This window comes from Lissotriton helveticus, chromosome 6 (genome assembly GCF_964261635.1).
Source record: "Lissotriton helveticus chromosome 6, aLisHel1.1, whole genome shotgun sequence".
Taxonomy (NCBI): domain Eukaryota; kingdom Metazoa; phylum Chordata; class Amphibia; order Caudata; family Salamandridae; genus Lissotriton; species Lissotriton helveticus.
In genome coordinates this window covers 736633134-736657346 of record NC_136067.1, presented here as the reverse complement: position 1 = coordinate 736657346, position 24213 = coordinate 736633134, and the positions used below count along the sequence as shown (strand labels likewise).

The 24213-nt window shown below is 42.6% G+C and overlaps 1 protein-coding gene across 1 annotated transcript in view; it reads left to right on the top strand.

The window, feature by feature from the left end:
- UFL1 (UFM1 specific ligase 1) overlaps nt 1-21002 on the top strand; it is a 428808-nt gene extending 407806 nt beyond the window's left edge. Inside the window, exons 17-19 of the mRNA XM_078648232.1 lie at nt 11739-11824; nt 18599-18779; nt 20767-21002. Of these exons, the coding sequence (XP_078504358.1) occupies nt 11739-11824; nt 18599-18779; nt 20767-20985 (486 nt within the window). The 3' untranslated portion in view covers nt 20986-21002. The remainder of the gene's footprint in view (nt 1-11738; nt 11825-18598; nt 18780-20766) is intronic.
- The last annotated feature ends 3211 nt before the right edge of the window (nt 21003-24213 follow it).

Sequence of the window (24213 nt, the reverse complement as noted above, 5' to 3'; positions counted from 1 at the left end):
TGCTATCTGCTGTTCAGGGTGGGCCTAGAGCATTTTCAGTTTGTTGTGCTACCTTTCGGCCTTACCGGCACCCCTTGGGTGCTCACCAAGGTGATAGCAGTGGTCGTATCTCATCTGCGGCGGTCAAGAATATCAGTCTTCTCCTACTTTTATGACTGGCTGTTGAAGGCAAGCTCACCAAGGCAGTTGTCACCCACCTTCAGACTATGGCGAACCTTCTGCACTTGCTGGGGTTCACTATCAACATGCCGAAGTCACACCTGACTGCCTCTCAGACGCTTCCTTCCATCAGAGCTGTTCTGGACACTGTGCAGTTTCAGTCCTTTCCTCTCGACCAGTGAGTCCAGTATTTTCAGGCTATGATTCGAATAGTTCAGCCTCTGTCCTGGATTTTGGTCAATCAATCAATCAATCAAGGCATTTATAGAGCGCACTACTCACCCGGAGGGTACCAAGGCGCTTGGGGGGGGGGGGGGGGGGGGTACCGCTACTGCTAGAACAGCCAGGTCTTGAGCTTCTTCCTGAAGGAGAGGTGGTCTTGGGTCAGGCGAAGGTCGGGGGGAGGGTGTGGGTGTTCCAGGTCTTGGCGGCCAGGTAGGAGAAGGACCTTCCTCCTGTTCTCGCTCTTCGGATGCGGGGGACGGCGGCGAGGGCGTGGTTGGTCGATCGGAGGTGGCGTTTGGGAGCAGAGAAGTTGAGGCGGTTGTTGAGGTAGCTCGGGCCTTGGTCGTGTAGGGCTTTGTGTGCGTGGGTGAGGAGACGGAAGGTGAATCTCTTGTTGACGGGGAGCCAGTGCAGGTCTCTCAGATGTCCGGAGATGTGGCTGCGTCGGGGGATGTCGAGGATGAGTCTGGCTGGGGCGTTCTGGATCCGCTGGAGTCTCTTCTGGAGCTTGGCGGTGGTTCCGGCGTAGAGGGCGTTGCCGTAGTCCAGTCGGCTGGTGACGAGGGCCTGGGTGACCGTCTTCCTGGTCTCGGTGGGGATCCACCGGAAGATCTTCCGTAGCAAGCGCAGGATGTTGAAACAGGACGCGGAGACGGCGTTGACTTGTCTGGTCATGGAGAGGGAGGAGTCCAGGATGAAGCCCAGGTTGCGTGCGTGGTCTGTCGGTTTGGGTGCGGTGCCCAGGGCGGGGGGCCACCAGGAGTCGTCCCAGGCGGAGGGCGAGGAACCCAGGATGAGGACTTCCGTCTTGTCTGAGTTCAGTTTCAGGCGGCTGGTCGTCAGCCACTCGGCTACGTCTTTCATCCCTTCGTGGAGGTTGGTTCTGGCGGTGGCGGGGTCGTTGGTCAGGGAGAGGATCAGCTGGGTGTCGTCGGCGTAGGAGATGATGTTGTGTTGGCGTGCGATGGCCGCAAGGGGGCTCATGTAGACGTTGAAGAGGGTGGGGCTGAGCGAGGAGCCCTGCGGAACGCCGCAGATGACCTCTGTGGCTGCAGATCTGAACGGGGGTAGGCGGACTCTCTGTGTCCTTCCAGCGAGGAAGGAGATGATCCACTCCAGTGCCTTCTCCTGGATTCCGATGTTGCTGAGGCGTTGCACTAGGGTGCGGTGGCAGACCGTGTCGAACGCCGCGGAGAGGTCTAGGAGGATGAGGGCCGCTGTTTCACCGTTGTCCAGCAGGGCCCGGATGTCATCGGTGGCAGCGATGAGGGCGGTCTCGGTGCTGTGGTTGGCTCGGAAGCCAGACTGTGAGGGGTCGAGGGATCCGTTCGTCTCGAGGAAGGCGGCCAGCTGCTTGTTGACGGTCTTCTCGATGACTTTGGCTGGGAACGGGAGGAGCGAGATGGGGCGGTAATTCTTGAGTTCAGTGGGGTCCGCTGTTGGTTTCTTTAGTAGAGCGCTGAGTTCGGCGTGCTTCCAGCTCTCAGGGAAGGTGGCGGTGTCGAAGGAGGTGTTGATGATGTCACGCAGGTGGGGTGCGATGACAGCGTCGGCCTTGTTGAAGACGTGGTGGGGGCAGGGGTCGGTTGGAGATCCGGAGTGGATAGAGTTCATCGTGCAGATGGTGTCTTCGGTGCTGATCGGGGTCCAGGCGCGGAGGGTGGTGGTGGGGGGCCGTGGTTCGGTCGTGGCGTGCGTCGGTTGAGTGCTGAAGCTGTTGTGTATGTCCGCGATCTTGTTGTGGAAGTAGGAGGCGAGGGAGTTGCAGAGGTCTTGCGACGGGGTGATGTCGTTGTTTCCGGCGTTAGGGTTGGAGAGCGTTAGGGTTGGTGAGACTGACCCTGAGGCTGTGGGACCCCATGGCCTCCTGCATCCTGCTAGTGACACATGCCCCATGGCATATGCCGGCTCTGAATGGGACTTGAAGGCTCAGTGGGCGTAGCATCAGGGGAATCCCTCTGACATGGTCCAGATGTAGGAGGGAATAGCAAAAGACAGGAGTGGTAGCATACTGTGATTGGGGTCGCCTCGCTCCCTCACCCAGCCTGATCAAACGGTAGTGACAGATGTGTCACTTTTGGGCTTGGGTGGCCATCTGGGAGAGGTGGTGATAAGGGGACTCTGGTTTCCAACAATGTCCGGGGTCCATATCAAACTGTTAAAGCTTCGGTTGATTTGCTTGGCTTTAAAAGAGTTTCGTCCTTCAATCAAGGGAAGACTGATGCTGGTGTTCACGGACAAAACCACTTCCATGTGGCAGTGCAACAAACAGCACAGTGTGCGGTCGTGGACTCTGTGTCAAGAGGCACTGTGCCTCTGGACATGGCTTGAACGTCAGGGCATTTCCCTGGTGGTTCAGCACCCGGCGGGATCGCTGAATGCCAGAGCGGGCAAACTCAGCCGAAGGTGCCTAGTGGATCATGAATGGCATCTCCATCCAGAAGTGGCAAAAGGTCTCTTTCAGCAGTGGGAGGAGCCTTAGCTAAATCCGTTTGCCACCACCGAGAAAGCACACTGTCAGCAGTTTTGTATGCCGGAGTTTCCAAGGAGACTCTAGCTCAGAGATGCTTTTCTTCTCGAGTGGAGCTCCGCCCTCCTGTACGCCTTTCCGCCACTACCACTCCTGCCCAGAGTTCTCAAGAAGATCAGGAACGACAGGGCCCAAGTCATTCTTGTGGCGCCAGATTGGGCATGGAGGGTCTGGTATTCCAAGCTGCTGAGCATGACCATCGGTCCTCCAGTCAGCCTGCCTCTTCTGGATGATCTTCTGTCACAGCAACAGGGATGGTTCTGCGCCCAAACCAGCTTAGCCTCCACCTGCATGAGTGAAGATTGACCAGCATCATTTGACAGCTTTCGACCTTCCTCCCGAAGTCTGTGATGTTATTCTGGTAGCCAAGTGTCTCTTCACCAAGTCTGTATATGCCTGCTGTTGGGGTAGATTTGTGTCATGGTGTGCTTTCCACAACATTGAACCCCTTTCTGCACCTATATCCAAAGTTCTTTTGTTTGCCCTATCTTTGACTCAGCAGGTCTCTGCTATTCCCATGGTCAAAGGATATCTGTCTGCAATCTCTGCTGTCCTGCGGTTGCCCACCAACCACTCTTTTCAAACTGTCTGTTTTTGCCTGGTTCCTTAAAAGCTTGCAACATACGTTTCCCCCGCACCATTTATCATGCTTTAGTCGGACCTCAACCTTGTTCTCCGTTTCCTGAGGTGCGCACCATTCAAACCCTTGGACATTTGCCCTCTTCGCCTGCTGACCATTAAAACTGCCCTATTAGTGGACAGTACATTGGTCAGGAGGGTCAGTGAATTGAAGGCCCTCCCTGTGCACCCTCCCTACATCTTCATTTACCAAGACAAACAGGTCCTCTGGACACATGCCTCCTTTATTCTGAAGGTTGTCACTCCCGTCAATGTAGACTGGAGCATTACATTGCCTATCTCCGCCTCATCCTTCCAAAGAGTAGGAGGAGGAGAGACTCCACTGTCTGGACCCAAAAAGAGCATTTTCATTCTTCCTTGACCGCACAAGAGTTCCTGGGTGCATGATCAACTCTTCGTGGGCAAAGTTGGAGCAGAAAAAGGAAAAGCTTTGCAGAAGCAGACCATCTTGCAGTGGATCTCCCTGTGCATTAAGATCTCCTATACATTGGCCAAGATCTGCTATGCAGTGGCGGGCTCACTCCGGCAATGCCAAAGCTGCGACTACTGCGTTAGCACACTGCATTCCTCTTCTGGACAACAGTCAGGAGGCAACGTGGGCATCACTGCTCACGATCGCAAAACATTACTGCCTGGACATTCAGGTCCGTCCTGACAGTCACTTTGCCCATTCAGTCCTACAGCACTTTTTAGTCTAATTGGATACACAGACCCACCTCCGTGGATGTATTACTTGGGTATCAATTCTAAGGTGAGGAATCTGCGGCTAGAAGTCTCTTACAAATCAACAAGTTCCTTACCTTAACCTTGTTCTCTGTTTCCTGAGGTGTGCGCCATTCAAACCCTTGCACATTTGCCCATTACGTCTTTGGCTTCAATAAGGCATTTGGTAACGCCTTATCTGGTACAGACTCTTATCTAGCCGCAGATTCCTTACTAAACCTCCCAACCTCCCGCTCTGCAAACTGGTTAAGGTGTGAGGGTCTCCCTTTATGGGGCATTAGTATTTTCTACACCTGTTGTCAGTTTTCATTGTGGCTCTGCGCACCTGGCATGGAATATCGCAACAGTAACTATCACCAGTGCTCCGAGGTGGTGCCTATATAGGTACAGCGCACATAATTTCTGGTACATACAACACCGACGTGAAGCCGAACACCACCACCTACTGGTGTGCATTGGCACTGCTCGGAAATCTTCCAGATCCTGTCTGACGCCTGGGGATTTTCTAAGGTAAGGAATCTTTGGGTAGATAGAGTCTCTACCAGATAAGGTAAGTAACTTGTTCTACTGGCATAATAGAAAGCACTCATTTTACTTTAAGTAATGTATTACCTACTCTATATTTCTAGAATTTCAAAATGACACATAAGTAAAATAAACCTGTTTGTCGCTCTTTAGAGTCAGAATAATTACTGTCTGTGCCATTTTAGAAGCAGGTAAGTCACCAGGTCCACTTTCATTGTTCTTTCAATTCTGAAAACGTATTTCCTTGTATCCCTGCATGCTTTGACCAATGTGGGTAAGCATCCACCCGCTCTCTTACAAACTCACTCAAGACGATCTCATATAAAGACAATATACTACCATCATCCGCCACCAAATCTCTTCAAGGAAAAGCACTCACACCCCTCCTTAACATTATCAAGCCCTCCTGGGACTATTTTGGCCCCAAGGACACCATCCCTCAGGTCCCAGCCTTTTGATTATTTTTTTTTTTAAATAAAGGTGAGGGGGCAATGCACCCCCCTTCTCGGGCTGAATTTGGCCCCAAGGACCAAATCCCCCAGGGCCTGGCCTGTACTTTTCACTATGTAAATGCAGAGAAAAAACACTTGTTTGGCCTTGACCATGCGCACAAAGTTAGGCTACTTAATATAGTTACTGAAGTGGAGTTTCAACTCAGACACCTGCTGTCTTGCTTTAAGTGCTTCTTGTTGAGGTTTAATTTTCATGACACTACCATTGTGCTAGAATGAATTCTGTCCTGCATATTTATCCAAGAAAAGACCACCATTTTGTGCAATGCCTCTAACAACTGGAGGGCTTTCTACTGGCTAATTAGTAAGTGCTACCTCAGTGGGTAAACGCATAGTGCATCTTCTACACTACAGCTGCTTAAATGATGCCAAAGAAATGTTTCCAGTGACCATGTGTGTCTGTAACTTTGCCAACACGCGGGAAACACTCTGGGGGTCCTTTTAGTAAGATGCCCACCATCCTGGGAAAGTGCGGAAAGATGTTGTGTACCGCTTATGTAAGTGGGACGGGCCAAACAGTCGGGGCTTGTAGGCACATTTGCATATTACTTCTTTATAAAAGGGCAGAACACAATCATTCGTCTCAGCAGCAGATGACTAGAAAGAACCTCTTCATCAGAGATAATACATGAGGTTTTCAGCTCGAGAAAAGCAAGTATGCAATCCATCAAGGATTACAGCTAACTTTTCAAGATTTAAATGAAGAGAAAAGACACTTGTTTGGCCTCGACCATGCGCACGAAGTAGGCTGCTTAATACAAAGGCGGTGGTGGTCCCCGGTGCTGCGGCAGAGGCCGTAGAGCCTCCCTGCGTTCTTTTTAAAGTAATGTTTGTGCCCCAGGGAGGTGGTATGCACGTTTTTTTTTTTTTATTACAGTTTTTGTCCGATACCACCAAAAAGAAAACGCTATTTTGGCCTTGGGGGGTCCAAGTGGGACCCCCTTGAGAGGTTTAGGGGGGGTCAGCGTGTTTCTATCTCACCCCCCCCTTAAAAAAAAAAAAATCATGCGACTTTGTTCAATTGAATCCCAAAATGGCTGCCAACACTTCCTCGTTGAAGTGTTAGCAGTCAATTAAATTTCAGTATTTTTTAAACCTTATTATCTCTGAAACTACTGAACGGATTTACACCAAATCACAGAAAGCACACTTTCTGGACCAAAATCTAGCTTTCTGCCAAATTCTAAATCCATCCAGCGGTTCTGGCTGTAGTCGGGTTAAAAAAAGGCCCCTTCTTTCTCGGCCCACCCTTGGCGGATTTCCCTAAAACGTTCACCATAGCAGCTGAACCAAAAAGGGGAAGTGTTTTGAACATTTTGTGAAGATTTGTCAAGCATCGCTAAAGTTATTGACAAAACAGAAAACACTTTTCCTATGGAAACTTTGGTCCTAACTATAACTACCTACTGGCGACCGCCAGTATTATATATATATATATATATATATATATATATATATATATATATATATATATATATATATGTATGTATGTATGTATATTTATATATATGTATGTTGCTTCAGTACTTTTGGATCTAGCAGCGCCGGGACTCCTCTTTGCTGGGGCAGCTCTTGCGCCTACAAAACATTTAACATATAATATATATATGTATTATATATATATTTTATATATTATATATATATTATATTTTTTTTTTAAAGCACATACAAAAGTGTGTTTACCTATATATTTAAACATTTTAATATGTACACACATATATATATATTATATCAGACTTCAGGATGAGTAGTAGAGATTCATGTTGTAACGCCCTGTATAGTAGTATAATGCATTTTAAAGGTGATTGTGGTGTAATGCCTGTGTTTAAAGTCATGCGGACTAAAGACCTTTTTTGTAATGTATGACATTCTACTTCTTCATCACGGAATGCCCCATTTCCAATCCAAAGAGACCATGTCTGTGGCCAGTTGGCCATATGTGCCCTAATCAACAACTGTAACTGGTCGTGGTGTCTCTCTGATGTTCTTTGTATCAGAGAACCCTCCTTTCTGTGATTCGGCAATATGCAAGAGTGGTTGTGTCTGGAAGTCTTCTCTCAGTACCAGTGAAAAATGCAGTTTTATTCTCTACATTTTTAATCCTATGCTTCTGTTAAAGACAATGACAGTGAAAATTCGGTAAGACCTGAAGCTTTTTCTGGTCTTGTCTGAGTTGCAGTTATCAAAGACAAGAGTTTTATCACCTTGCATAGCTAAATGTAACTAGGGTAAGAACCCTAAAGTTGCACCTTATGCTTCGTCTAGGTAGTAAGACGAAAAGGCAACTACTAGGAGACTCCATCTGGTAAGATCATGGACCATTTTGATGGTGAGAAATTGTTCCTTTACTTTTTTATTTCCGCCAACTTTCTCTCCCATCCAGTTTTCCAAGCGACCCTTGTTGAGGGACAAAAGCAGACCCTCGTCCTTGGTAGCTCAAAAGTTCTCTCTGGCTGCGAGATTGCATGAGTGACATTTTATCTTTCCTTTCTTCTTATCTATTACATTTCCAACTCCCCTTCACCACTGACCCATCCTTATATGTGCCTAAACAGCACAACTTGAACTACAAATCTGTTTGTCCTGTCCCTGGACGGGCTTGCCCCTCGGACTTTGGGGGACGTTGGCACTCAGTCACTCATTCTTCAGATTCTGGCTGGCGATGTATACCTCAAAACCATTTTTAAAATTCACCCCACAACTACTGTAAACCAAGCAGTGTCATACTAAAAGCATATTGTGTTCTATACAGATGTCGAATTTTAGAAGTCAACTAAACAAATCATTTAATAGGTAATATATCTCTTTAATAGCCGAATGGTTTATTAGATCTTCAAATTCATAAATTATAGTTGAATGAAACAGGGCACATCATACATGGGTTGACATCACCAGGGCTAGATCCTCACTTTGATATTCATCACATAATGATTGAAGTACTGGGGTGCCCCATAGTGTGAACAAGAATCACTCTGCTCTTCACATTATCATCCTGATGGGTTAAGAGTCTACATGTGAAGGGTCCCTCTTTTTCTCAGGCCCAGGCTCTTTTGAAAATGATTTATCTTTTGGGCTAGAAATGATCAAAAGTATACACATCAACTCATACATATTACCATATTCAGCTTTTAACATTAGAAATACTTTTTATAATATTTCATGTGCGCAGTAGCAGCTGGTGGCAGAGGAGCTTGGTGAGGGCAACGAGGAATACGAAAAAAGAAGAAAAATAAGAACTTGCCTGTCACATCGCTGGTCTACTGCTCCTCTCTTGGCTCCACTGCATGCACATGCTCTTTTACAATCCTGAAGCTGCTCTCATGCATGAGAGCAGCTTCAGGATTGGCCTGAGCTCCCTCGATTTCTGCTCCCAGGGAGGCAGGGAGCCTGTACTTGCTGTCTCCAACCCAGTAACTCCGCTCGGGTTGGAGACCGCTTCAGTGCCCATGTTGGTTTTAACCCACTACTCACATTATTTCTTAATTTAATCCAGTTTTTAATTATACAGTCCAAATCCAAACTAATTGTTTTTCATCTTAATCACCTTTACATATCTTCCCCATGAAAGTGATTCAAAAACTGCCCACCAATTACACCGTATCTGAACATGGTGTAGAACACCTCATTTGGAGGCAAGTGAAGTGCCGAAGTGTTGAAATAAAGGTGTGAACTTTCCCCTGCTCAGAAAGCCCAATTTAGATCCTAAATTAATGTTCAACAATAGATTAAGTTCTCTTTTACTGTTTCCTCCCAGAGACACCAAAAGTCTATTAAATCAATAGATCGCAGCTTTCATCGTCTCCACCAGAGTGCTAGACACTCATCAACTGTGCTTTCAGCGGGAAGTTCGTCTTATTCTCAGCTTCAAATTATATTTTTTTGATTCTGCATGCCAAGGATGAGGCTGCCCCAGTTTTATTACATCTCTTGGTGACCTTTGATAGGTCTCATGATTCTATTCACCTGTCTAGCCCATATAGGATAGGCTGGTACCACCCTTAACCAGTTAGCCTCGTCTTGGGAGATAAATATCAGGCTGTGTTCCTGCCGCCGTTTTGATCCAGCTTACTGCTGGGTCCTTCAGGACTCTGCCCGGAGTCCAACTTTTCAACATACATGTTGCCTCATTAGCTGCTTTAACGCACAAATTCGGTTTAACATTTTATGCTTACTGGGGTGAAATCCAGCCAGCCATTCGCCTGGATGATGACAAGCGCATTTTCTGAAATCAATTTGAGGCATGCCTAAAGGCAGTCGCCTGCTAGATGAACTGCAACTCACTACCATTCACCTCATAAATTGGAGGTGTGATAGTTTTTGGCATGTCCTTAGCCTGGTCACCAAACTGATGGCCAGTCAGTACCCCATCCAACACCACAACTCTATGCCCTTGGAACAAAACCTGAGGATCATTTTTGATAACCAGCTATCTGTGAAGTGCCAAATGTATCATATACCTTCATTGTGCGTCTGCATTCTCTCGGAGATCATGAAAATCATTAATTTTATCCCTTCACTTTCACAAAACCTACTCCAGTCCCTTATTCTTTCTCCATTGCATTACTGCAGCTCTTTACATTAGTCTTTCTATTTACAGTTTGTACGTACTGTAGTGTAGATAAAACGCTGCAGCCCCTCTTATTCCTGGTCTTAACAGGCATTCCTATATTACAAATTATCATCATCAAAAGGTCTGTGCCATAAAGTCCTGTGCAGTATTTCACCCAGGTATAAGACTTCACGTATTACCCTCTGCCCAGTTCCCTGCTTTCAAGAACTGCCAATCTTCCGACAAATCCCAGATTTAGCAGGTCCATACTTGTTGCCCATGCTTGCAGTTATTACTACCAAACTTTAGGATGCCTTTCTCTCCAGCTCTTGTGGCTTGACTAGCTGTCATACTTTCAGTAAACTCTTGAAAACGCATCTGTTTTTTTGTGGAATGATGCCTCTTCCTTTTAGCCCTAGGACACCCTTTGTCTGGATAATCGTCGCTCTTAAACATTTTCATTCATCCATTTAGTTAACTATAGAGTATATTACACAGTGTTGCAAAAATGCAATTTTTCCTCTTTCTATAAATTATTTGTCACCAAGACCGGCTTTTTCAGCAATGACTGCCACAAAACTTGTTTTAAATGTTTAGGATACTGTCCTATTTGTGGACAAAGTGTGCTGGTTTAGTGTGAGAGATTTCTAGGCACTTTTTATAACATTTAATAAGCATTGAATTCCAATCCTTGGCTGGGAAGTTGTTTAAACTTTGCAGACATCTGGTCTTGAAAACATCTAATTTCTCACCATGTCAAAACCTCAAGAGCCTTACTAAGGTATTCCCCAAGCTTCATTATGGAATCCTCAAATAAGTCAGTTAATTCTTAATAGTTATTTTGTATCGTAGAATTGCCTTCTACAAAGTCCCATACAGAATTTAGGCCCTGTGTGTGAATTTTTTTGTAGGAGTTCGTGATACATTCTTACTATCAATGTATTCTTTCTAAAGTTATAACTGAATTATTTGTGAACCAGAGTATCACTTTTCCAACCTTGTAAATAAATTGTCACTAGAGTGCACAGATGGCAGATTTATATTAACGGGACACTGTGGAAAGATATGTTAGCATTTGGGATTTTTTGAAAATAATTTGTTCAGCCTTAGTGATGGAAACATGGGTGTACTTCCTATTGGGGCTTCAGAGAACTGGTCAGAACTGACAACATAGTAACAGTTGGGTTTTACCAAATCTAACCAATCGTACTTCACATCCTGTTAGCACAATTTTTTGTTGATCACACTGAATTAGGTGCAAAAAATCCTCAGGCATCTCTGTATGTTTTTGGTAATGAGGGAAACGATTTATTTATAGATTGTGTTTGTTATTTTTAGAAGGAGCAAGTGTGGACAAATACAAATCAACTTGATTAGATTCCCAGGCAAACTTCTTAGGGTTTTTGTGAAACCCCAAAATATTTGCAACAGATTGGCACTTTTATATGATTTGTTCTCTTTTTCTTTGTGTGAATATCTAGTGATTTCAGAAGACTACAGCTAGGATATTTTGATGCAAGATTTTTCAGTGTCCTTTCCTACTTATAAAAGCAATATGCCCATTGACTTTAGTGGCAAATAAGGAGAGATTGTTGGTAACCTGCTAAACATAGTGATCTGTGTTCACATGTAGGAAAACTTTTCTTGTGATTTCTGATGATTCATTTTAAGATTGTGTTCAGAAGGTTAACCCCTTGTGAACAAAAAATTTATATGGCTTCATAGTAATGTTCTTGGGTATTATTTTCATTGCTAGTTATCTTTTATGGGTTTTTCTAGATTATTATGTCATTTTTAATATGACATTTATTGTCACTGAATAAATACACTGGTAAACAACAAAGAATCAATACACTGTACTGCCATTGCTTTATAGAGTTTAGAAGACTTTTTAACATGTCTGGACTCTGCCGCAGATGCCTGTAGCATAATGTTGAAGAAAGGAGACAAGAAAAAAGAAAGGTAATGGCATTTTTTTATAACAGTATAAGGATCAGTTGGAACTCATTTGAGTCTTGTTGCTTGGTACTGTGCTTTCTTTCTTCAATTCCTTCTCCTAAAATGCAGTGGCATCCCTTTAGAACATCATTTCCATATCCCTTGAAACTGCCATAAATGAAACTACCTTGCTATGTACTTTAAACCTTGTTTGACCAGAAAACTTGTGTTTTTCAGTCCCATGTAGCTACTTAGCATTAGAGCCTCAGTTGTAGTCAATATGAAAGGAGGTCATGTTATATAGCTGTGCCAAAACGTGACTACCTACCGCTGTGACTTACGATATGGAGATCATCCAAACTACACAAGTTAGCCAATTATAAATCAAATCGGAGGGGGAACTAAAAGAAACATTAAATGTGTTCCCTATGCTTTTTAGAATTGTAGTTAATGGTTTTCTGGGCGGGGGGGAGAGAATCTGTTTAAAAGGTTTTCATGAGATCACCAGAGAATGATAGCTTAATGGTCCCCCACTCCTGTTCTAAAATATATATATATATAAATATAATGTTAACACATATGTAAAATTGGCCCCCAGTGGCATATATCAGATGCCTCAAAAGAGCATTCCTAAGGATCACCCACTCCAGAATAGTTCCTGAGCTTCTGTGGCTTAATTTTGTATTTGTATAGGGAATTTAAATATACATGTTTTTACACGAGCATCAACATGCATTTGAACAAGATAGACAAATAATGCACTTTCTGTTTTGCATTCTTTGAAAGCTGTAGGTTCCATCATGAGAGAGAGAGTACGTTACAACACATGATTTCAATTAAATTGCTAAAGGAGTTGTCTTATAATCTCTAAGAGGCACAATTGTAAAATGGTTAAAAGTTCAATGTAGAAGCCTTTTTGTGCGAAAGAGCTGAGATTTGCAAACAGGAGAGCTTGTAACGTGGGGAGGACATGGTTCTGTTGCCTTTTTTTTTTACTGTCTGAAGGAAATGTATTTCGACTTGGTTTTACATGGTTATTTGTTTGTATGCAACATGTATTTTTTAATTGCTGTGAAAGAGGTAGCATTGCTTAGGGTTTTAGCAGTAAGAGTAACTGCATTTGCCTATGAAAGTATTATTTATGCAAAAAAAGTATTCAAGTTACTAAGCATAGCATGTTAATATAATCTTATAGCTTTTTCTTGAAAGAATAACCCTGCTCAGACATTATATTTATTGTGAGTGAAACATGTGCTAGCTGAACTGGGTGTTGTACGCCACACCACTCTATACATTGATTTATTTTTTTACTTTGGTTCCCCATGAAAATCAGAACCTAAGAAGGAGATACTTGGCAGTTCACTGAGCTTGCAGTAGTATCGAGTTCCCCCGTTTTGCAAGTACTGCAGCAGCACCTTTCCCAATGATTGCCTAACTGCCCATAAATCACATATGCCCCAGAATCTGGTATAGCAGATTTAATTCAAGCAGAATAAGATCACTACTTCTGTCTGTGACTGCCATATTTGCAAGCAAATGGTTTCTATCCACGACACAAATCTTTGATCCTGGCACAAAAAATACCTTTCTTACACAACCTCATAAAAAAAGAATCTTGTTGTCACCTAAAAGCTATATCACAATATTACATTAACGTAAACCACCATTTAAAATATGTACATTCAACATATTAACAAGCAACATAAAAGGACTCATCAAGATTGTGATATTTAATATACATAACACTATTGCCCATTGTTGGCCTTGAAATTAATCAGCCACTCACATCAGACATATGATGCTACCGAAGATTACATCAAAACAGTATATGTCCTATAGTATAAGGCTATGGCATCTCTCTCTGTTGAGCGATATAGGATTAAGAACAAAAAATAAAATGCAAAACTATCTGTCAACCCCATTTTGAAATCACAGTAGTCTTCCACATGCTCATTGAGGCTCCATCAAGATGCACAACAACTTGTTGGCAGTGTATCAAACCGAAACCTGAGATACAATACATGCTGAGCTTCTAGCTGAATATTACCCCAAAACCATTGAAGACTAGGACTTATTTACAGGCAAGGTAACAAAATGCCAGTCAAGTGTATCAAATATTTTGGAGATGCCATGCTTTAATAGCCGAGTATCATCCCTCCAATGTGAACATTTAGAAGTGTATTATTAGTCCCCAATTTCCTGCAACCGGTCTCCACCAGGATGTTCTTAATATGAGAGAACTACTGCTTATTAGTTGCACCAGTCAACAACCTCGCTAACTGTTTCAAGATGTATACCAGCTTTCTCTGTAATCAGACCTGACGATAGGACGAAGCTAAATTAAGTTTACAATTGATTAGATACTTAACCCAAATCACAGAGCCACTGTGAGGGGAAGGAGGGAACGTACCTGGCCCCAGGCATAGTCGTGATCACAAGAAATGTCTTTCTATTCTTTGACTAATTAAAACATTGCTGTTGCCCCACAACTCTCCTCAACTCTACTCCATTAGTTGTCACAGCCACTGCCTTCACTTGGTAGACTTGTAGTCTGTTGGCAAATGCACAACTGGGATTGTCCCAGAAGTAGAACATTGCAACCATGCTCACTCTTGCTGGTGAACTTTATTCTTTTGAGGAATCTTTTTTAATATTGTGCCTTATCTATCTCCCGTTTTTATTAGCTATCTCACGGCTATGCCCATTAAGGGTGCCGTGCTAGCTTAGTTGATAACAATAGCTAGCTAGGGCTACATGTAAAAAAAAAAAATAAATCATCAAGGGAGTTTTAGTGGCTAACTCTGTTTGCATTGTTGCTGCTGAAAATTATCCAAACCTGGGCATATTATATCCTTCACATGTTGGTACAATAGGCATTAACTTGGTATATATCCCTTGGTAACATGTTTTCAGGTGCCTACTTTTCGTATTATCGTTCCAAAAAACAAAAAAGCAGCAGTTTGCAAAACAGCATCAAGTTACCCATATATAAGAAAATTGAGCAGCAATAAAAATCAACAGTCAGCATTATATTGACATATCTATAGACGGAGAGTTCCAATCACATCCACCATGCAAACAGGTGAAGACCTGTTCAGAGTTCGATGAAAATATCAAGAGATCAAGCTACCTGCCTTAATCTGTGAAGAAGAAAAAAGTTTAGGTGACTTCACAGACTACTATCAAAGGGTAGTAATCCACTTGAATCATTTGTCCACCCACCTTCCCCATGGACTTCATCCAGCCCTCAAAGTGGTGCTTAACTTAAGCTATAGGGACCACTTGCCTCACTCGTGTTTAATGTCTAAAGCCATGAGCCACTCCGGATCTGCCTTCTCCCCCTCAGTGCTTATACTTTGCCTCCTTCCTAACTTGCTCTGCTTGCCTATGCTTTGGTTGCTCTGTTTGCCCTCTACCCTAAAGCGGCCACATCGCCAATGCTAACACACCTCCCCTACATTCCACACTGGACTTGAGCGCACCAGGCCCAGGTGTTGTGATAGAACAATGTACTGTGTGCAAAGATGTATTCAAAGGTTCACTGTTGCCAGGATCTTGCTAATAGTTCCACTTCAGTGGGCAACTTTCTCAAGAAGGATTTAAGCTTCCGTAGAGGTTAGAAACTCAAAGCCCAGACACAGCCAAGAATCAAACAGCTGCAAGGTTGTCCACCCGGTGGCCCTTCAGAAAGCAGTACAGAATGATGGGTACAAAGCGGGGGGCATCAGCACATCCACCTGCTTCCATCTGAAATAAATCGTAATTGAGATAAAAATCATGTTCCTAATCAAGACAGATATTTTTTTTCGAACTTTTATATAGCGCGAATTTGACCCGAAGGTATCGGGTATCAGCGCTTTACATGAGCATCAGATGCGTTACATAGGGACACATTTGTTTTTGTTAGGCATGGGGAGATTACATGATTTGCCCAGAATCACAAGATATTGAGCGTCATTGCTGAGCCGCGAACCCGGTTCCCCAGGTTTGAGGTAGACCACCCTAGCCATCTACTGGCAGCTTTACTTCTCTATATTCTGGGCTGTCTGACATCGTAAGTGTTAACTGTTGCCAAGATATTGCTAATGATTCCACTTCAGTTTGCAATCCTCTGAAGATAATTCAGTCACACATACATTATTTGGTAGTTAAAATGGTGTGCCATCAGTGCCTTACTATGAGAGTGGTCTTCTCTCTGTATATAAGCCTCCCCAAGGCGCAAATCGCTAACACATCCCAAAAGTGCTGAGAGGAAATTGTTACTTCTGTTAAGTTGTTTTATGCCAAGATTTTCTCTATATAGTCTACTATTATGGTGCTCCACTGGTTTGCAAACACCTTCCTTTTTAAATAATAATAAGTCACTCCTATGTAGGCCTTGCTGTCTAAAAGGCATGATGCATGGTATGTAAAACCAAGACAGACAGAAATGTTATGTTAACATTTCCTTACAGTGAATACCACTCAAAAGCTATTCTTCACTATGGCACTACGACGGTCCTATTTAGAGAACCAGACTATGGATTAAAATTCGTAATACTCACAAATTCGAATAGCTACAAAAATAATGAAACCACTATTTTTAATAGGTATTACAAATGTACTTCAATGGTGAAGTCAGATGTGTAATTATTAAGGAAAAGTAACTTTTAGAAAGTTACCCTTTGCTTACTTGAAATCCCTAGACTCTAAATTTGCATTTGCTTTCCCACTTCTGCCAGTCAGAAATTACCATTTGCATAGGTGTGAAAAATGTGTTAAGTACCTCCCATGAATAAAAAAAAAGGCTGACCTAAATGGGCAGAGTTGACTCCACTGAACGTGACCAAATATGCAGGGTCTGGCTGTGAACATCCCTTTTCACATTACAGTGCCAAACCCTGCTTGAATGTTAAATCCTGTTTGACAGGACTGCTGGAATTTTACATAAAATGCTGGGGGCACACTTGAAAGGAGTGGAAACAGACTGCCAAGGCAATTCTTGTGTATCCACTTTCTGGTTGCTGTAAGGCCCGTTAGATGTCTCTCTCTGGGTTTATTGGGTGCCCAGGCACTGCCTCAAGCTGAATTTCAGTGTTAGATGTGGGAGGATGCTAATATTACCATAGTACACTCCCCAACCCACAGAGCCCAAGTTTATTGTGGCCGAAAACCTCTGCATTCTTGAAAATGCCCATAGTGGGTAGTATTGGCCCCAGTAACTTTCACCCCATTGGTTAGGGCATGCCCACATGCTTGTGCCAAGCATAAATATGACACCTACTTCAGAAAACTCCTGGACTTGAAAAAGATCTGAAGAGAACTGAAACGGCAATCAGTGAGTTGAGAAGAGCACTGAAAGACCTGGACCTGCTCTCTCTTGGACCCATGACAAAGAATTTGACTCCAAGTGTTAAGCTAAAGGGACGCAACAAGTTACAAGAGGCCTTTTACTGCAACTGCCCAGCTGACCAATGGCAACTAGACCTGGACTGGACCCTGCTGTTTGGTCTCTGCCTGACACCTTGTGAGTCTTTAAGTACCCCCCCCTGAGGTTTTGGGGGCTTTAGAAGTGTACTCCTATTTTTGTGAGCAAATCTTTGACCAGGACGAGCCTGGTTGGTATATCTCACTTGAGCTCCATTGCAGTCAGTGGCAAATTGCGCCTAGGTTCTGGTCTGCCACGACCATTGGCTATCATTGGCACTTAATGCTTCTTGGCGCTACTTAAATCTTTAAAAATTCATATCTCCAGTTCCCCTTCTTCGAGTTTGGCCATTTTATGTCTTTTTTTTTTTTACTCTATTTTTCTAATTTAGTTTGAAATTTTTGTATTTTGACTCTATTACTGTTTTGGCACTACATAAATACTTCGCACGTTGCTCTAAGTTAAGCCTGCCTGTTTTGTGCTATAGCTACAGGGTTTAGCTCAGACTAATTTAGTGACTTTAAGGGTTCGCCCTGAGACAAGGATTGTGATTATTTCATGAGATGGGTAGTCAAACAACCAAATAAAAATCCCCATAAGTTCAAATAAACATCATCAACAAATATCTACTGATGCAAGTAGATATATCAGACTATACTTAAGTCTGAAAAGCTAGAGTACATCATTCAGCTCACAGCTAGGCTCCACTTAGACAGTTTACCATACCACAGTTGTCCTACAACTGTCACTTTGTGATTGGGCTTCCAGTGTTTTAACTATTTAATACTTTATATGCGCTTTAAATCTACTTGGTTTTCCATGCTTGAAATAACACCTTGAAATGCTGATCAGAGTAATGGTCCTGATAGTTTTACCGGTTATTTTTCCTCAGACGTGTGTGCATTGTGTTGGTCACTTATCTGAATTTTGATGGGGCTGTTTGCCTTTATAGACATCCCTGGTCAAAGAATGAGAACCAACAAGTTTTACAATAGTAGCATTTGAAATTGGGACCTAGAGAGAATTCAGTTTGTTGTTGGGTCCGCTATATTAGGTGTAGCTGTTACTGACAGCATTCTTTTCTTTCACATGACTCTGTGCTTACTACATTGTTTATATTTCTATCCTGAATTTGCTTGCTGGGGGTATTCTGCTTTTTAACTGACCCAAGCCTAACATACCTGATAGTGAGCAGCTTACTAACCCCCATGAGCAGCATTCGTACAGATCCCAATTTTCTGCATATGAGACCACAGAATGATTTGTGTCAACAAAGTGGGTGTCGGACTCATTTGACTTTATGCGCATTTAATTAAGCATTAATGCTCAAATATGTTTCTTGTCCCATTTTCCCATATATATAATCTTTTTTATCATTTTTGTGTTTGCAGGCAAGTAGTATTCCAGCACCGGCAGGCTCTAACTGAACAGTTGAAAGTTACAGAAGATCCAGCCCTCATTTTACACTTGACGTCAGTCCTTTTGTTTCAGTTGTCTACACATTGCATGCTTCATGCTCCAGGAAGATGTGTTCCACAAATTATTGCATTCCTTCACACAAAGATCCCAGAGGTATTGTGTTTTTGAAACTATGTTAAATGTCTTCTTGAGTTGTTTTAAAAAGTGCTTAAAGCACAACAATATTGCTTTCCGTATTAGTGTATGAAAATAGTCAAATACTCAATTCGAGTCTGTTATAGGAACAATTTACCGTCTTATGGATACAAAGCTTCCCACACATTCCTTATTGCCATCCCGCCTAAGCTGTCTGAGTCTGCTAATTAGTTAAGTACAATTCATTTGGATTCATTATTTTTGATTTGTCTTTTAAATGTTCCATCCTTAGATTATCCAATTGGAGGAAAACATTTGCTGAACTAATTGGTTAGATAATATAGGATTTTGGACCCAATGCACCAAAGTTTGCAGCTGTAGTTTTCATTTGGTTGTTTCCATTTCTATTGTTATTGTGTGGCTCAACCACATAGCTAGAGAACTACGACCTAATATGTCAACTGGTCATGCTGTCTAAGGCACAGAAACTCAGCGAGGCCTCCGATTCTTACGTCTGACTCTTTACACGGAGCGGAGTGCCTTCTTAGAAGCTAGTGAACTCCCTCCTACCCAGACCACCTACTTTGCGCCTAATACATTTTGATGACATTGTTTGATATGAATATGCTAGGTTGATTAATGAAGGGATGTGTTTTATTGAAGTTGAATTACAAACCTTTTCTCATTAAGCATCATGGCCCTCTAAAAGCTACAATGTGTTTTGTTCTTAAGCTATACAATGTTTGGAAATAATGTCTCATAGAGAGACACTGGGACATAAGTTGCCTCGAAAAATAGTTAGAATCTCCTACAGGAAGATATTTGCGGACCTTAGGTCTACATTAGCTCTAGCATTGAGCTGGCTTTTTTGATACATAAAAGAAATATAACAGCTGATATAGATTTCAGGAGTTGTATTGGCAGCCAATGAACCAAAAGTAGCTTTAAATATTCTCTTCCTTTTCTTGAGCAGATAGTGTAATGCATCAACATTCCACCCTACATTTGCTTCTTATTCTACTACATTTTTTCTACTTTTACTTGTCTCTAGAACTGGTGATATGTGGTACAGTACTTTTAGAGCCACTGTCTGTTTTTAGGTTGGATTAGTATCACTGCACCAGCTTAGTCTAAATCCTGAAGCTAACAACACACAACTTTATTTAAATTCCTGTAATTTTAATAATTTTTATACATCCCTATCCATTCTGATTTCATTTGTTCCTAAATTAGCAATCCAAAGTGATGGAAAGGGTTATTTTGCCTTTTTATAGCTTAATTAGAACATTTCCATGTGGAAATTTGAAAAGCAACTTTGTTCACACCTACACACAACAGTTTGATTGCCCAACTGAACAGAAATCTAAAAACTTTTATTCTAGAAAGGAATATTTTTCTCCACAGAATTGCTCATATATGTGTGTCAAGTGAAGTACAACAGCACAGGCAAAATCTGGACGAAATAACGGATCCGATTAAGCTGTGATTTCCATTTGGATACAGCAGGACTAAACTATTATTCTTCCTCGTTCAATTGCACAACTTTCTAACTGCTTTTAAATGCCTATTTACCATTACCCATGATTGTTCCTTAGAGGTAACACTGACGTAGAAAGTGTCGGCCACATCAGCGCCCTGCTTCTGCATCATACCTAATGTTTTCCTTCGCCACCAAATGTTTGTTTAAGAACTGTAAATTTGACAGACTTTCAGTAAATACATTTCGTACTGCTGCTACCTTAGATGATTTCCTTCTACAATTGCTTTCCATTTTCAAAAACATTTTCAAACTGCCTTCCACCAATAAAAGGATGGAATATTTGTATGTGTGGATACATTTTGCTGTTCTTTTTTTATTTCAAACAATGACTTAATTTCAACTTTTTTTCCGTACCAGAATATAGTAGAAAATATGCCCATTTTGTCAAGGGTCTACTAAGATAGGTTTCCTCTTATTACTTGTTTTTAAATGTTGCTGCAGTTACGTTTTCTGTTTGTTTTTTAGGATCAGCACAGTCTGTTGTTGAAATTTCAGGCCCTTGTTGTGACACAACTAAAAGGACAAAATAAGAAGATGGGTGAGGGGGATGAAGACACTGCAGAAAACGGCGCCGAGAAGAATGACGAAGGGGCAGAGACTATAAAAAAAGAGTTACAAGAACTTTCTTCTTCCATTAAAGATCTGGTCCTCAGACCCAGGAAATCTTCTTTAACAGAAGAATAAATATTTTTTTTATCCAACATCTGGCCTATTGTGGACTCTTAACTTCTTCATTGTTTATTTGAAGAGCTGGGAGCGGGTGCAGGCTACTCAATCTCTTCTTAGAATAAGTACTCTACAGCATTAATTGTTTTTTTTTTAACTGTATTTTATTGATTTTAAATGCATACAATGAACCATAGCAATGTGACAGTATTACTAGGAGCCATCATATAACCTGCTCTGGGATCATACATGATTGCATAATATAATCAAACACACACACACACGTCTGTTGGTCCAAGGTTCCTTCAAGTCAACAATATATGAACCAAGACGACGTCGTACAAATACAATACCATAAGCATCATCGCCTACTTGGTAGGCTAGGAAACAAGTGCAGGTACCTAGTTGTCTGTTCAATCTTCTGTCCCAGACTCATCCTCGCTAGAATGATCATGATCATCGTGAAACGGGCCCAACTACTGGGTATAATGCATCATAACCGTAGATGCCCCTCATCCCTACTTAAAAAGCATCATATGGTGTTCCTCTACCAACCCCCCTTTTTAGCAGATCCCTTACCAATGTGTGAACATCGGTGCCCTCACTCCAATCGAGACAATGGCCACCCTGCTCTTCGCTAACAATAAACCAATCGGACCAGTCAATAGGGGATCTTGCGTCCTCTGGGTCGTTTCACCACACACAGAAGACAGGCCAGTGGTGTCAGTGGAATGCTAATTCCGGTGGCTATTTCTATATGTGGCACCACTTGTGCCCAAAGGATGTATGACGATACAACGCATACCATTACAACGCATGCCTTTAGAACGCATTTTTTACATCTCAACATCCTTTACATCGCATGATTTTACATTGCATGTCACTACAACGCATTTTTACAAACTACCCATACAACGCATTTCAGATCAAATTTCAAAAGCTTTATTTGACAGTAAGTCATAAAAGCACGCACAAGACATCTATCACAAAACACTAAATAGTACATAACAATACATAGAATAAAAAAATATTAAACTCCATTGATTACTGTCGATTAAAAAACGGGTTTAAAATTTGTATAAGATCCAATAAAAATTAGATCATAAGATAAGAACAGCATTAATGACATCTTACATTGTGCTAACTAGCAGCAGGTGGCAGAAAAGTGCGTGTGCTTATGGTCCAGACCCACCTTAAAAATTTGGCTACAGCAACAGCTAAGCAGGGTGAACAGTCTGACTGTAATATCCTTAGGGCTTCTATGTGCCTCCGGGTGCCCAGATTTAAGCAAATTGGTCTCAGCCATTTGCGTCGTGGGGCAGCATAAAGGGGGCATACAAAAAATAAATGGGCTATGGTCTCAGCCATGTCTAAACAGTTATGACATTTGTCATCTGGAGATGGCGCCCATTTAGAAGTAAAAGCTTTGACTGATAAGCTTCCTACCCTAAATTGAAAATAAAATTTACGGTCTAAGGGGCGCTCAATGATATCCCAATAGGCTTCACAGAAAAGCTGTGGTTTGTGATCTAAAAAACGGCCAGTTAGGTTGGTGTTCATGCTGGCTCTATGGGATGATGTCAAGACCATTTCCCAGTATTTTTCTTTCAGTTGTTTTTTAGAGGGGAAGGTTGATGTGTCCGGTTCATCCCATAACAGGCTTAGATCTAACTTTATTAAAAGAGACCTAAGCTCTTTAAGCCACTGGATTTTGTGGAAGGAATCTACTGAGATCACGTCCTTCAGAGCCTGGACATAGTGTGTGAGTTCGGGGGTGGTCCAGATTCACCTCCAATACAATAGTGGCCGTAACCTCGCTATGTCTACAACATTTTTCCTGCCTAGATCAGATAAAAGCGGAACAGTAGGGGTGCTTTGGGGAACACCAATTAAACTACATAAAAATGTATTCTCCGCTTTTGCTAGATGACTCAAGTTGGTAAATCCCCAGAGCTCTGATCCGTACAGGGTAGCACTTATCACTTTCATGTTGTATATCTCCAAAGCAGGCATAATTGGCTTTGTTAGAGAGGATTTGTGTTTGGAGGATAGGGCACCTGCAAGCTGATGGAATTTTAAAATGGCCATATCCGTGTGACGTTTCCAACCCATGTTACTCTGAAGTAAAATACCTAGGTAAGTAAAAGCCTCCACCTGCTCTAAGGGTATGTCGTTCAGGAGGATTCTACCTTTAAAGGGTTTGTGCTGATTCAGGGACATGAACTTGGTTTTTGTAGTGTTGATCTCAAGTCCACGCAGTTGGCAAAATTTCCGAAAGGCGTTAACAGCCTTCTGCAGCCCACTCGGAGTCCGTGAGACAATCAGAGTATCGTCCGCGAACATGAGGACAGGTACACGAACCCCAGCTATGGCAGGGGCATTGGTAGGGGAACTGCGAAGATGGTCAACAATTCCATTTATATATAAGGAAAACAGGGTGGGGGCCAAGACACAACCCTGCCGAACACCACGCTCAACAGGGAATGAATCGGTAACCTCACCCTGTGCCCCCCATCTGATTCTAGCAAAATTGCTTTCATGTAAGCGGACAAGGAAAATCAGTAGCTCAGGGGCCATCCCTAGTTCAGCAAGAACTTTCCAGAGTTTGCAGCGGGGGACTAAATCGAAAGCCGATTTCAAGTCAACAAAGCCTGCATAAAGTGACCCTTTAGTCGAGACCACGTTCCTCCAGTAGAGTGTAATAAAATAGAAGACTTGGTCTATTGAACTAGTGCAGGGACGGAAGCCGGCTTGAAATGGGGATAAAATGTTGTGTTCCTCTACCCATGTCTGTACTTTGTTTTGTACTATTCGACCAATACGTTTTTGTGATGAGTCTATAAGACTAATAGGCCTGTAGTTACTTGGGAGGGATTTATCACCCTTTTTTAAAACAGGGATTATTTCAGCTCCCTTCCACGAAGATGGAATGGGAGCCCCCCTGGCCACTGAGTTCGCTAACGGCGCAAAATTCTGACACCAGGACTGTCTGTCACTTAAAAAAACGTCAGCAGGGATGCCATCCATGCCTGGAGCTCTGCCACCAGTCACACAATCTAATGCTATACTAACATCTTTGATGCTAAAAAGCTGACTGATAAAAGATAGCAGGAGGTAGAGGGCACTCCTCCTCTTCAAGGCTTCGAGCGTATTGGGGCTTAAAAAATTCTAACCACTGGGACTGAGCAACATTATTTTGAGGAGGTTCTGCTAAGCCTCCCCTGTCCCATTTGATAATGTTCCAAA